The 12,874-nt window shown below is 44.6% G+C and overlaps 1 protein-coding gene across 2 annotated transcripts in view; it reads left to right on the forward strand.

Annotated features, from left to right (window-relative positions):
• DOP1B (DOP1 leucine zipper like protein B) overlaps nt 1-12,874 on the forward strand; it is a 224,042-nt gene that overhangs the window by 152,469 nt on the left and 58,699 nt on the right. Inside the window, exons 26-27 of one of the 2 annotated variants that reach the window (XM_030202211.1) lie at nt 1,984-2,050; nt 11,101-11,245. In XM_030202211.1, the coding sequence (XP_030058071.1) occupies nt 1,984-2,050; nt 11,101-11,245 (212 nt within the window). The remainder of the gene's footprint in view (nt 1-1,983; nt 2,051-11,100; nt 11,246-12,874) is intronic. The other variant, XM_030202212.1, reaches the window with a different exon arrangement.

The following is a 12,874-nucleotide window of genomic DNA, read 5'->3' on the forward strand; positions in this document are numbered from 1 at the left end:
ACTTCAAAGGAGGAAAAACTGTGAGACTGAGGTGGAAGAAGGGGTTGAAATCTGGAGGAGGGAGAGAGAAGTAGTCCAACACCGTCCCCGCGACCAGCAGGGCGAGGAGTATGTGAAAAAAGATAACCGCCATGGCAGAGGGCTGTGACTGAAGCAGAGTCATCAGGGCAGAGCCAGGTTTCTGTTATGGCGAGCAGATGGAGGTGACGCGAGATAAAGAGGTCCTGGATATAGGGGAGTTTGTTACAGATAGAGCGGGCATTCCATAAGGCGCAAGAGAAGGGCAGAGAAGAGGAGGGGAGTAGAGGAATAGAGATGAGGTTAGAGAGGTCATGGTGAGATCTGTAGAGTTGGGATAATAGTTGGTGAGGAGGGCCAGGATTGGGATTGATGTCACCGGCTGAGAGTAAGAGAAGGAGTAAAAGAGAGCGGAGGAGAGTAGGAGAGGTGTGGCCACAAAGGCGTCGAAGGCGAGAGGTATTTAGGTGGAATGGGGAAGGCAAAATGGAGGGAAGAAAGAGACGGAGATTAAAAGCCAAGAGGGAGGAAGAGGGTAAGAGAGAAGGTGAGGTGATGAAGTCGATGGATGGGCAGTGAGTTCCTGTAGCGGAGAGAGGTAGGGGGTGAGGGAAAAGATTAGGAAGGGACAGGGCTAGGAAGAGAATGTGAATAGGGGCCATAAACAACTGAGGTACTTTAGCAACTGGGAAGAAGATTAGATGTAAACCTGATGAAGGGTCTTATTTATTGGGATTTATTAACTGCCTTTATGAAGAGGTTTACCCATGGCACCTTTACTGCAGGTACTGCTTGGCAAAAAATGTACAATTTTGTTAACAGCATAACAGTAATAAAAAGACCAAATATACACATGAATACAGTCAATGAGGCAAAGGCAAATTTGGAGATAGGAAATTTACGCCTGAGGGAATTCTGCACAAAAAAATTTTTTTTTTTTAAATTCTATACCCAGTATTTAAAATTCTGCAAGGTTCTGCACACTTGATTTGTGTGTGGGGGAGGGGGGGTTGTATAGAATTCCCACATCACCTGACATCACCCCTCACTGCAGTTCTTTTTCCCCAGTCGTCAGCCTTCTCTGCCCTCCCCCTCAGTTCTCTCTCCCCACCCCTCAGCCTTCCCTGCCCCCCCTCAGTTCACCTCCAGCAGGACCCCTAATGCAAATACCCCACCTCTTCTTCCCTCCAACCCCCAGATATATATCCTGTCTCTCCATCTTACCCCGTTACCACTCCTCACATTTTCACCCTCACATACTTAACCCAGCCTCTCCTTTCTCCCTTCCCCCACTTTTAATTATTCCCTCACCACTGCGTATCTAGCTTGCTTCAGAGATCCCCCACCTCTATGGAACGCAGATCCCTACTTGTTCAAGCGAATCCCAGCTTGCACAAGCAGCCCCTACCCCCATGGCACACACACCATCCCAGCATGCTGAAGAAGGCCCCACCCTATCCCAGCTTGCTTAAGCAACCCTCACCCCCAGGGTGCACACACCATCCCAGGCTAGGCTAGGATGTTAGAACTGTTCATTGTTGGATAAGGGTATTCATTGGGGGTCATTAGAGGGCAGGGAGTGAGAGGGCTTCATTGGAAAGCATGGAGAATGTCCAGTTATAGATTTATTGAAAGCTGGCAGTAAGGTAGCTCCAGATGTTTCTAATGGTGCTTCTTTTCATTTCTTTATTTTCCTAATATGCATTTCATGGTTTATTTTATTACATTGCATAATAAGGTGTTGGAAAATATGAAGCTTTTGCAGTGTCAGTTTTTGTTTTCGGGATATTTTTGGCGCATGTATGCCATCTCTGATTTACATGTATTGGAGGCACCTGCACTTCTCAATAGGTTTGAACGTGTTCACGTTTGTCTTTCTTATGGGAAATGAATAAGTGTTGGTGATGCAAAAAGAAAGTGTGGGTACCATTCAGCGAAAGTATGTCTCTTCTGTTCTTTCCTCAGCATGTTGAATGATTTTGTGACTAGGACTCCTAATCTGGAAAACAAGAAGGACCAGAGAGACTTGCAGGTACTGGAGCACTTTGTATTTGACATTTAAGAAATAATCTAGTCCACCATTAGGACTGAGAAGTGTGTGTACATATGTTGAAAGTAATGTGAAGGATATTTAAATGGCAGCAGATGACAAGATTCCAAATAGTTATATCTGTGAAAGCAGACCAGTGATCTGTCCAAGAGTTAATGGCATGTTTTCTATTCTTTCACTTTGCTTGTAGCCAGACTAAGAGTGCTGTACTCATTATGAATATTTTCCTTTATCAATAAAATGTAAAACAAAAATGAGGCCTTTGTATCGCGCCATGGTTCGACCGCACCTCGAATACTGTGTGCAGTACTGGTCAACGCATCTCAAAAATGATATAGTGTAATTAGAAAAGGTTCAGAGAAGGGCGATGAAAATGATAAAGGGGATGGGACGACTTCCCTATGAGGAAAAGCTAAAGCGGCTAGGGCTGAAGGGAGATATAGAGGTCTATAAAATAATGAGTGGACTGGAACGGGTGGACGTGAATCACTTGTTTACTCTTTCCAAAAATACTAGGACTAGGGGACACGCAATGAAGCTGCAAAGTAGTACATTTTAAACAAATCGGAGAAAATATTTCTTCACTCAATGCATAATTAAACTCTGGAATTCGTTGCCAGAGAATGTAGTAAAAGCAGTTAGCTTAGCGGGGTTTTAAAAAAGGTTTGGCTAGCTTTCTAAAAGAAAAGTCAATAAGCCATTACTAAAATGGACTTGGGGAAAATCCACTGCTTATTTCTATGATAAGCAGCATAAAATATATTGTGCTGTTTTGGGATTTTGACAGGTACTTGTTACCTGGATTGGCCACTGTTGGAAACAGGATGCTGGGCTTGATGGACCTTCTGTCTGTCCCAGTATGGCAACACTTAGGTACTTATAAAGAGGTACTAAATAGCAATTGGATACCAGGAGTTCTCTATGCATTTCTTGGCAAGCTGTGAACACATCTCGCATATCTGTGTTTGTTCATCCCTTATACGAAAGTTTGTCATCTAACTTTAAAAGGCTTATCTCATGCTAAGCATGAATTCTGTAACAGCAATTATGCATATAATTGCCATTCTAGAATACTAACCTGCGGCAGTTGCATGCGTAAACTACTTTCTGTAAAGTTTGCACATAAGTGCTAAGTATTCCCCTCCCAAATGCAAGCCACTAGCAATTGCACGCAGTAGAAATTTTATTATAATATTGAGGAGTAGAGACTCGGGGCCTGATGCACAAAGCTTACCATGCTTGCAACATTTGCATTAGATCTGTTGTATCCAGTCTAAAGCAAACCTTATTTAGCGTCTAATGCACAAAGGGGTTCTGTGTGACTTTAAACATTCACTGTAGCAGCTACCGAGAATCCAGTGCAATTGTACAATCCAGAGTGGAGGAGTGGCCTAGTGGTTAGAGTGGTGGACTTTGGTCCTGGGGAACTGAGGAACTGAGTTTGATTCCCGGCACAGGCAGCTCCTTGTGACTCTGGGCAAGTCACTTAACCCTCCATTGCCCGCCGCATTGAGCCTGCCATGAGTGGGAAAGCGCGGGGTACAAAATGTAACAAAATAAAAAAAACAAGCTTATTAGTATTAAAATGAGCTTTCCATGCGATGCACAGAAAGGGGCGCCTACCTTTAACGTGCAAAATTTCCAGCAGGTCTGTGCATCTCATTTGCATGCGATTCTCTTTGAACATCAGTTGCTGTTTAGCCAAAACACATAAAGTCCACGCTCACTGTTCACTAATGCATCATACATCCACTTCTGCAATCTCATCCCCATAATCTCACATCACTCATACCTCCACTCAGAGAAATATGTATACCATATGTCTTCATGCCTTAATATTGCCCTTTAAGCCTCCCATTGTCCCCTTCCAATGTTTCAATGTCTATGTTCCATCGTTATATTCCTTAACATTACTTCGACTGTCTCGCTTAACTCTACACAATGTAATCCATAACCAAGTTGTAACAAATTGTATTTCCATCATTTATATCATATTGTAAGCCACACTGAACCCGCAAAAAGGTGGGAAAATGTGGGATACAAATGCAATAAATAAATAAATAAAAATCGGTACGTTCACCCCCAGCTGCCTTATTTAAAGGCAACTTTTGAGCATCGAGCCAAAGTGCAGTTATGAGCAAAGGTCTAAATTAGTGCCAGTTAGTGCCTGTCAACAGTAATTAATGCCAGTTACTGTTAGCACCAATTATGGCCTAATTAATGCGTCGTAAGCATAACTGCTAGCATTCTATAACCTACGTGCACAAAATTCTCACATAAGATACATAAATTTGTGTGTGAGATAATAAAATGAGGGGGTAAATGACCAGATTATATCCATATCATGAGGGGCCAACTTTGGGGAGGAGTGAAGGCAGAGCCAGGGCCGTGCTGACCCGGTAAGCGAGATAAGCATGGCAGGGGGGCGCTTCCCTCGGGGGGGCGCCGCCGCACCATGCTCACCTCGCTTGCCCTCCCTTTTCTTTTTTTTTCTTTTTAAATTTACCTCCGTGGTGGCGGCGGTTCCGGCAGTGCAGCGTCAGGGAAGGAGGCGGCGCTCCCGACGTCTCTAGCCTTCCCTTCGCTGTGTTCCGCCTTCTTCTGACGTCAAGGATGACGTCAGAAGAAGGCAGAACACAGCGAAGGGAAGGCTAGATGTTGGGAGCGCCGCCTCCTTCCCTGACGCTGCGCTGCCGGAACCGCCACGGAGGTAAATTTAAAAAGAAAAAAAAAAAAGAAAAGGGATGTTGGGGGGGAGAGAAGAGGGTGGGCAGCCGCAGTTGAACAATGGGAGCGGGAGGGCAGGGGAGAAAACGACTACTACTACTTTAGCATGGATGCGAAGGGGGGGCATGGATGCGTAGGGGGGGGGAGAAGAGGGCGGGCCAGGCTGGGACATGGGAGAGAGAGGAGCATGGATGAGAGGGGGGGGTCATGGAAGGGAGAGAGGGGAATTGCTGGAAAAGGATGAATGGAGGGGGCAGGGGACAGAGGAGCATGGATGGGCATGGATTGGGAGGGCAGGGCTCAGGGAGAGAGGGGAATTGCTGGAAAGGGATGAATGGAGGGGGGCAGGGGACAGAGGAGCATGGATGGGCATGGATTGGGAGGGCAGGGCTCAGGGAGAGAGGGGAATTGCTGGATAGGGATGAATGGAGGGGACAGATGGGCATGGATGGATATGGATTGCAGGACAGGGCTCAGGGAGAGAGGGGAATTGCTGGATAGGGATGAATGGAGGGGGCAGGTGACAGAGGAGCATGGATGGGCATGGATTGGGAAGGCAGGGCTCAGGGAGAGAGGAGAAATTGCTGGACATATAGGGGAGGGAAGAGAGATGAAGGAGATGAAATGAGGGAAAAGGAAGAGAGGAGAAAAACTGCACATGGATGAAGAAAATAGGCAGAAGCTGAGGACCAGAAATGAAGAAGAAAGGAGCAAACGAAAGGAAGCCCTGGAAACGGAGTTAAGAGGACAGATAGCAGCAGAATCAAATACTGGGCCAGCATGATCAGAAAAAGAAAGTCACCAGACAACAAAGGTAGAAAAAAAATCATTTTATTTTCATTTTAGTGTTTGGAATATGTCCACTTTGAGAATTTACATCTGCTATCTTATTTTGCAATGTATAGCAATTTCTTTCTAAGATATTGCTGACAATTCCTGTCAGTGTGGCAAGTGGTGAGCGATCATTTTCACCGGGGGTGGGGGGGGGGGGGGGGGGGGGGCGCCGCCAACTGATAGTCTGCAGGGGGGGGCGCCAACTGATAGGCTGCAGGGGGGGGCGCCAACTGATAGGCTGCAGGGGGGCGCCAGAGACCCTAGGCACGGCCCTGGGCAGAACTGGCAGTTAGCCATGTACTGGTCAATATTTAGCGGCAGTCAGCTTTTTTTTTTTTTAAACGCTCACTGTCGCCGGACAAACCAGACCTCAATATTCAATGCCAGGCAGTGTCCAGGCACCAGCATTAAATATGGCAGCTGACTGAAGAGTGTTAGGCCACCGGCTCTTATGTGAATCCTAGCTGATATAGCTGGCATAAGTGATTGTACCTACATTCAAGGTGCACATATCCCCAATTGGGCTAGTATTTATAAAAGAAAGTAGGTGCCTAGGTTCCTTTATAGAATAGGTTTCTACTAAGTGCTCTCTGGGTGCCTACTTGTAGGCATCGTTATTTTTAGAAATGCCCTTATAATGTCTCTGAATATACATCGTAACTTATGCACTGGATCTGGTACTTATCTGTAATGGTGGCTGCCTCAGCTAAGAATCAGGCCCCAGAATATTAAATACGTTTTTAGAAGTGTGCTGTACCATCAGTTAGACACTTTCCATACTATGTGTATAAGGAAACTAATCCAGCAAAAATTCCTTATGGGTACATCTTTGCTGGGCCTAAAGTATTACTTTATTTTATTGTTAGTTTCCAAAACAAACTTTTAGTGAAACTCATTCATCTAGAAGCCTCCCTGATATAAGTCCATAAACAGATGGATGATTGGTTTTGGTTTGGGTTGAAATGCTCTTGAAAACCGAAGGCAACCGCACACAAAATCACGCTAAACTTCCGGAGATATTGATGTTTTAATTCCTCACCACAACCACCAAAAGATTCTGAGTAGGAACAGAAATGTCATCATCTGCATTTGGTGTTTTGAAGTCCAATATTTTTGGTAGCTCTGATAAGTATGCTTGTTTGTTTATATCGTAATGTTCAAGAACTGACATGGGCATTGTGTTCAGCTTTGTAGAGTGAAGGACATTGGCCCCATGTTTTTTGAAATTATATTTACATGCAGTTGTAAAATGTTTGGACTGAATTAATAGAGTTGTGGAATTAGCATTCATGTAAATGTCCCTAGAATCTTTGTTTTCCTCAGTTCCATCCTTGCCTTTTGGTAAAAGATAAATTAACAAATTTACCAAAAAAAGTATTGATTTTATTTATTTGTTTTAAGATTGTATTTATATTCCCTTCCTTCCTTCCTTCCTCTCTCTATTCCTTCTACCCTCTCAATTCTCATTGTAATTATTTCATTAGTTCATTGTAAGCCGCTTTGGGGCTGCTAAAATGCGGCAAAAGACGGGGTATAAATGACCTAAATAATTAAATTAATTAATTAAAATCCTGTTGTAATCCTGAAAATAATGATTTTCCTGAATTAAATGGACACATTTTGGTGTTCTTGACTGTTCAGTGGTCCATTCTGTTTAATTAGCCTGTGAGCTCAGCAGTTAGTACATAAGTACATAAGTACATAAGTAGTGCCATACTGGGAAAGACCAAAGGTCCATCTAGCCCAGCATCCTGTCACCGACAGTGGCCAATCCAGGTCAAGGGCACCTGGCACGCTCCCCAAACGTAAAAACATTCCAGACAAGTTATACCTAAAAATGCGGAATTTTTCCAAGTCCATTTAATAGCGGTCTATGGACTTGTCCTTTAGGAATCTATCTAACCCCTTTTTAAACTCCGTCAAGCTAACCGCCCGTACCACGTTCTCCGGCAACGAATTCCAGAGTCTAATTACACGTTGGGTGAAGAAAAATTTTCTCCGATTCGTTTTAAATTTACCACACTGTAGCTTCAACTCATGCCCTCTAGTCCTAGTATTTTGGATAGCGTGAACAGTCGCTTCACATCCACCCGATCCATTCCACTCATTATTTTATACACTTCTATCATATCTCCCCTCAGCCGTCTCTTCTCCAAGCTGAAAAGCCCTAGCCTTCTCAGCCTCTCTTCATAGGAAAGTCGTCCCATTCCCACTATCATTTTCGTCGCCCTTCGCTGTACCTTTTCCAATTCTACTATATCTTTTTTGAGATACGGAGACCAGTACTGAACACAATACTCCAGGTGCGGTCGCACCATGGAGCGATACAACGGCATTATAACATCCGCACACCTGGACTCCATACCCTTCCTAATAACACCCAACATTCTATTCGCTTTCCTAGCCGCAGCAGCACACTGAGCAGAAGGTTTCAGCGTATCATCGACGACGACACCCAGATCCCTTTCTTGATCCGTAACTCCTAACGCGGAACCTTGCAAGACGTAGCTATAATTCGGGTTCCTCTTACCCACATGCATCACTTTGCACTTGTCAACATTGAACTTCATCTGCCACTTGCACGCCCATTCTCCCAGTCTCGCAAGGTCCTCCTGTAATCGTTCACATTCCTCCTGCGACTTGACGACCCTGAATAATTTTGTGTCATCGGCGAATTTAATTACCTCACTAGTTATTCCCCATCTCTAGGTCATTTATAAATACATTAAAAAGCAACGGACCCAGCACAGGACCCCTGCGGGACCCCACTAACTACCCTCCTCCACTGAGAATACTGGCCACGCAATCCTACTCTCTGCTTCCTATCTTTCAACCAGTTCTTAATCCATAATAATACCCTACCTCCGATTCCATGACTCAGCAATTTCTTCAGGAGTCTTTCGTGCGGCACTTTGTCAAACGCCTTCTGGAAATCCAGATATACAATATCAACCGGCTCCCCATTGTCCACATGTTTGCTTACCCCCTCAAAAAAATGCATTAGATTGGTGAGGCAAGACTTCCCTTCACTAAATCCGTGCTGACTTTGTCTCATCAGTCCATGTTTTTGTATATGCTCTGCAATTTTATTCTTAATAATAGCCTCCACCATCTTGCCCGGCACCTACGTCAGACTCACCGGTCTATAATTTCCCAGATGATCTCTGGAACCCTTCTTAAAAATCGGAGTAACATTGGCTACCCTCCAGTCTTCCGGTACTACACTCGATTTTAGGGACAGATTGCATATTTCTAACAGTAGCTCCGCAAGTTCATTTTTTAGTTCTATTAATACTCTGGGATGAATACCATCAGGTCCCGGTGATTTACTACTCTTCAGCTTGCTGAACTGACCCATTACATCCTCCAAGGTTACAGAGAATTTGTTTAGTTTCTCCGACTCCCCCGCTTCAAATATTCTTTCCGGCACCGGTGTCCCCCCCAAATCCTCCTCGGTGAAGACCGAAGCAAAGAATTCATTTAATTTCTCCGCTACGGCTTTGTCCTCCTTGATCGCCCCTTTAACACCATTTTCGTCCATCGGCCCCAACCGACTCTTTGGCCGGTTTCCTGCTTTTAATGTATCTAAAAAAATTTTTACTATGTATTTTTGCTTCCAACGCTAATTTCTTCTCTAAGTCCTTTTTTGCCCTCCTTATCTCCGCTTTGCATTTGGCTTGGCATTCCTTATGATCTATCCTGTTACTTTCAGTTGGTTCTCTTCTCCACTTTCTGAAGGATTGTTTTTTGGCTCTAATGATTTCCTTTATCTTACTGTTTAGCCACGCCGGCTGACGTTTAGTCTTTTTTCCCTTTTTTCTAATACGTGGAATATATTTGTCCTGAACCTCCAGGATGGTGTTTTTTAAACAGCATCCACGCCTGATGCAAGTTTTTTACTCTGCGAGCTGCTCCTTTCAGTCTTTTTTTTTACCATTTTTCTCATTTTGTCGTAATCACCTTTTCTATAGTTAAACGCTAGCGTACTTGATTTCCTAGTTTCACTTCCTTCAATGCCAATATCAAACCGATCATATTATGATCGCTGTTATCAAGCGGCCCTCGTATCGTTACCCCCCTGCACTAGATCATGAGCACCACTAAGGACTAAGTCTAGTATTTTTCCTTCTCTTGTCGGCTCCTGAACTAGCTGTTCCATGAAGCTGTCCTTGATTTCATCAAGAAATCTTATGTCCCTTGCGTGTACAGATGTTACATTAACCCAGTCTATATGCGGGTAATTGAAATCCCCCATTATTATTGTGTTGCCCAGTTTGTTTTGCGTCCCTGATTTCCTTTAACATTTCCGCATCCGTCTGTTCGTCCTGGCCAGGCGGACGGTAGTACACTCCTATCACTATCCTTTTCCCCTTTGCACATGGAATTTCAATCCACAGTGATTCCAAGGAGTGTTTTGTTTCCTGCAGAATTTTCAATCTATTTGATTCAAGGCTCTCGTTAATATACAATGCTACCCCTCCACCAATCCGATTCACCCTATCACTACGATATAATTTGTACCCCGGTATGACAGTGTCCCACTGGTTATCCTCCTTCCACCAGGTCTCAGAGATGCCTATTATATCTAATTTTTCATTTAGTGCAATATATTCCAACTCCCCCATCTTATTTCTTAGGCTCCTGGCATTCGCATATAGACATTTCAAACTATGTTTGTTGTTCCTGAGTACATCATGCTTAGTACTTGACAGTATTAATTGGCAATCTTTTGTCTGATTTTTATTGTTATTTAAAGATACCCGATCTACTACAATCTCTTTTGCAACCTCACTATCAGGATACTCTATCTTCCCTGTTATGGTGATATCTTTGAAAGATACCTTATCCCGAACCATGCTCTTTTGAGCGACTGTCGGCCTTCCCCCCATTTCTAGTTTAAAAGCTGCTCTATCTCCTTCTTAAACGCCGATGCCAGCAGCCTGGTCCCACTCTGGTTAAGATGGAGCCCATCCTTTCGGAATAGGCTCCCCCTTCCCCAGAATGTTGCCCAGTTCCTAACAAATCTAAAGCCCTCCTCCCTGCACCATCGTCTCATCCACGCATTGAGACTCTGGAGCTCTGCCTGTCTCTTGGGCCCTGCGCGTGGCACAGGTAGCATTTCAGAAAATGCTACCCTGGAGGATCTGGATTTCAGCTTTCTACCTAAGAGCCTAAATTTTGCTTCCAGAACCTCTCTCCCACCTATCTCCTGTAGCCAGAACATCTTGGATATCTCACTTTCAAAGAATGAACTATTGCTGGAGGGATATTTTGCAATGGAATTTAACCCTGAGGGCTAAGATAGTTGTAGATTTTTTTTTTTAGTTTTTTGTACTCTTCATAGTCACCTCACCATCTCCAAGGTGATCTCCTTTACCGCCTCATAATTCATAGCTTCTTGTTTCTCTGTGTTTCATGCTGCACAGGCATGGCAAAGTAAAGACAAAGGTTTGTGTTCCTTTCTTTTTCAGGAGGTGACCCAGAAAATCCTGGAAGCTGTTGGGAATGTCGCAGGCTCCTCGTTGGAACAGACCAGCTGGCTAAGCAGGAATCTGGAGGTGAAAGTGCAGCCACAGATTTATTTTGATGAGACTGATACTGAGGATGATCTCTATGGTAGGTTTTCTTTTCCTAGATTGTAGTGAAGAAATATTTCACAAGCTAGAGTGTTTTCATGGCAAAAAAAAAAAGTGGATTTTCTTAACACCCTCACCAGACCAGTCCAAGAATTATGGGTTTACGTCCATCCACCAGCAGGTTGGAGATAGAGAATACAAGTTTCTGTGATCTACCCTAAGAAGGCAGTGTGCAGTTCCACACTCAGTATTTCTCTATCTCTAGCAGGGGTGGTCCTGTGTGAAGCTCCTGATCTGGTTTGGTGAAGTGTGCTTCCGACTCAATGGCACTGGCTTCTGGTTGAGTTGGAGATGCTAAATTGTTTTTTTTGCTAGGGACTCTAGTGGTCCTTGTGGGTACACCCAGTGGTTCTGGGTCCCTTCCCTTTTCACCCCAATAGAAAAAAACAAGAAAAGAAGGACAGGGTGTTAGAACTATACATTTGGAGGTGTGACTGTGGTAAGAGCTCTGACCTTTGTTCTCCTGTTCCTGAGTAGGCAGCACATTTGAGGGGCCTCAGTAGCATCTGCTCCGGAACTGAGTCCTCTCCTCTTCCTGCCCTTCTCCCTCTACTTGTAGGTCCAGGTCTGTGTGGGGATTGTGGGCTTTAGTAATCCATTCTTCATGGGCTGATGAGCAGTGTATGTGTCACATCCTTACGGCACGACACAGCATCTCAGGCTTAAGCTCGTCTTGTAAGGAAGTGCCATCAGGGAGCTTGTGGGTTGAAGATCTGAGGATGCACAGTCCTGAAGTTGAGAGAGAACGTGTGGATGACTCTCTAGGTAGGCAAGGAGAGCCAAGTTCTGATCTCCAGTCTCTCAGAGTACCTTGGTACCTGGAGACAGTAAGGCCGCCAGTTCATCTCGGTATCATCGGCTCTGGAACTGAGTCCTCTCCTCTTCCCGCCCCTCTCCCTCTACATGTAGGTCTAGGCAAGGAGAGCCAGATTCTGACCTCAAGTCTCTCTCACAGAATGCAGGAATGGTGCGCTCCTTGGTACCTGGAGACAGTAAGGCCACCAGTTCATCCTGGTTACCTGATCTGAGAAACTTGAGCAGGCAGGAGGACCTGAGGCATGCAGTAAGTGTAGAGGAGGCATTCAGCAACGTTTGCCCATTTGAGCCATATTTTATTCTCCATCTTCATTGAGCTTTTCATCTGCACAGTTCCCAGAGACAAGATGGCCCTCAGGGGCAGGACATGCAGGAGGAGGGTGACCCCAAGCAATGGTAGATCCCAATATCTGGTAGAAGGAGTCACTGTGCTGAAGGATCTCCAGAATCATAAGATTCAGTCTTCTTTGAAGCTTTCATTTCATGTTGCTGCCTTAAGTTTTCAGGCATCAGTTTGCATCTCTTTTGTGGCAAAAACCTGTCTCTGCTTGATACAGCAAGTTTTTACTCCAGACCTTGGGCTTCAATAGAGTTGAGTCTAGCTTATGTGGGGGCACCTTATATGATTTGCTTAGAGCCTCAATGAGGGGAATGGCTTTTGGGTGGCTGACACAACATCTAAAACTCACTTCAGCAAGTTTCACTTTAGAGAAAAGTCCATCGGGAAAAGATGTGGAGAAGCTGGTCAAGGACCTTATAGAGACTCAGTTTCAGAGACTCCCAAGGGACAAGC

The sequence above is a fragment of the Microcaecilia unicolor genome, chromosome 4 (genome assembly GCF_901765095.1).
Source record: "Microcaecilia unicolor chromosome 4, aMicUni1.1, whole genome shotgun sequence".
Taxonomy (NCBI): domain Eukaryota; kingdom Metazoa; phylum Chordata; class Amphibia; order Gymnophiona; family Siphonopidae; genus Microcaecilia; species Microcaecilia unicolor.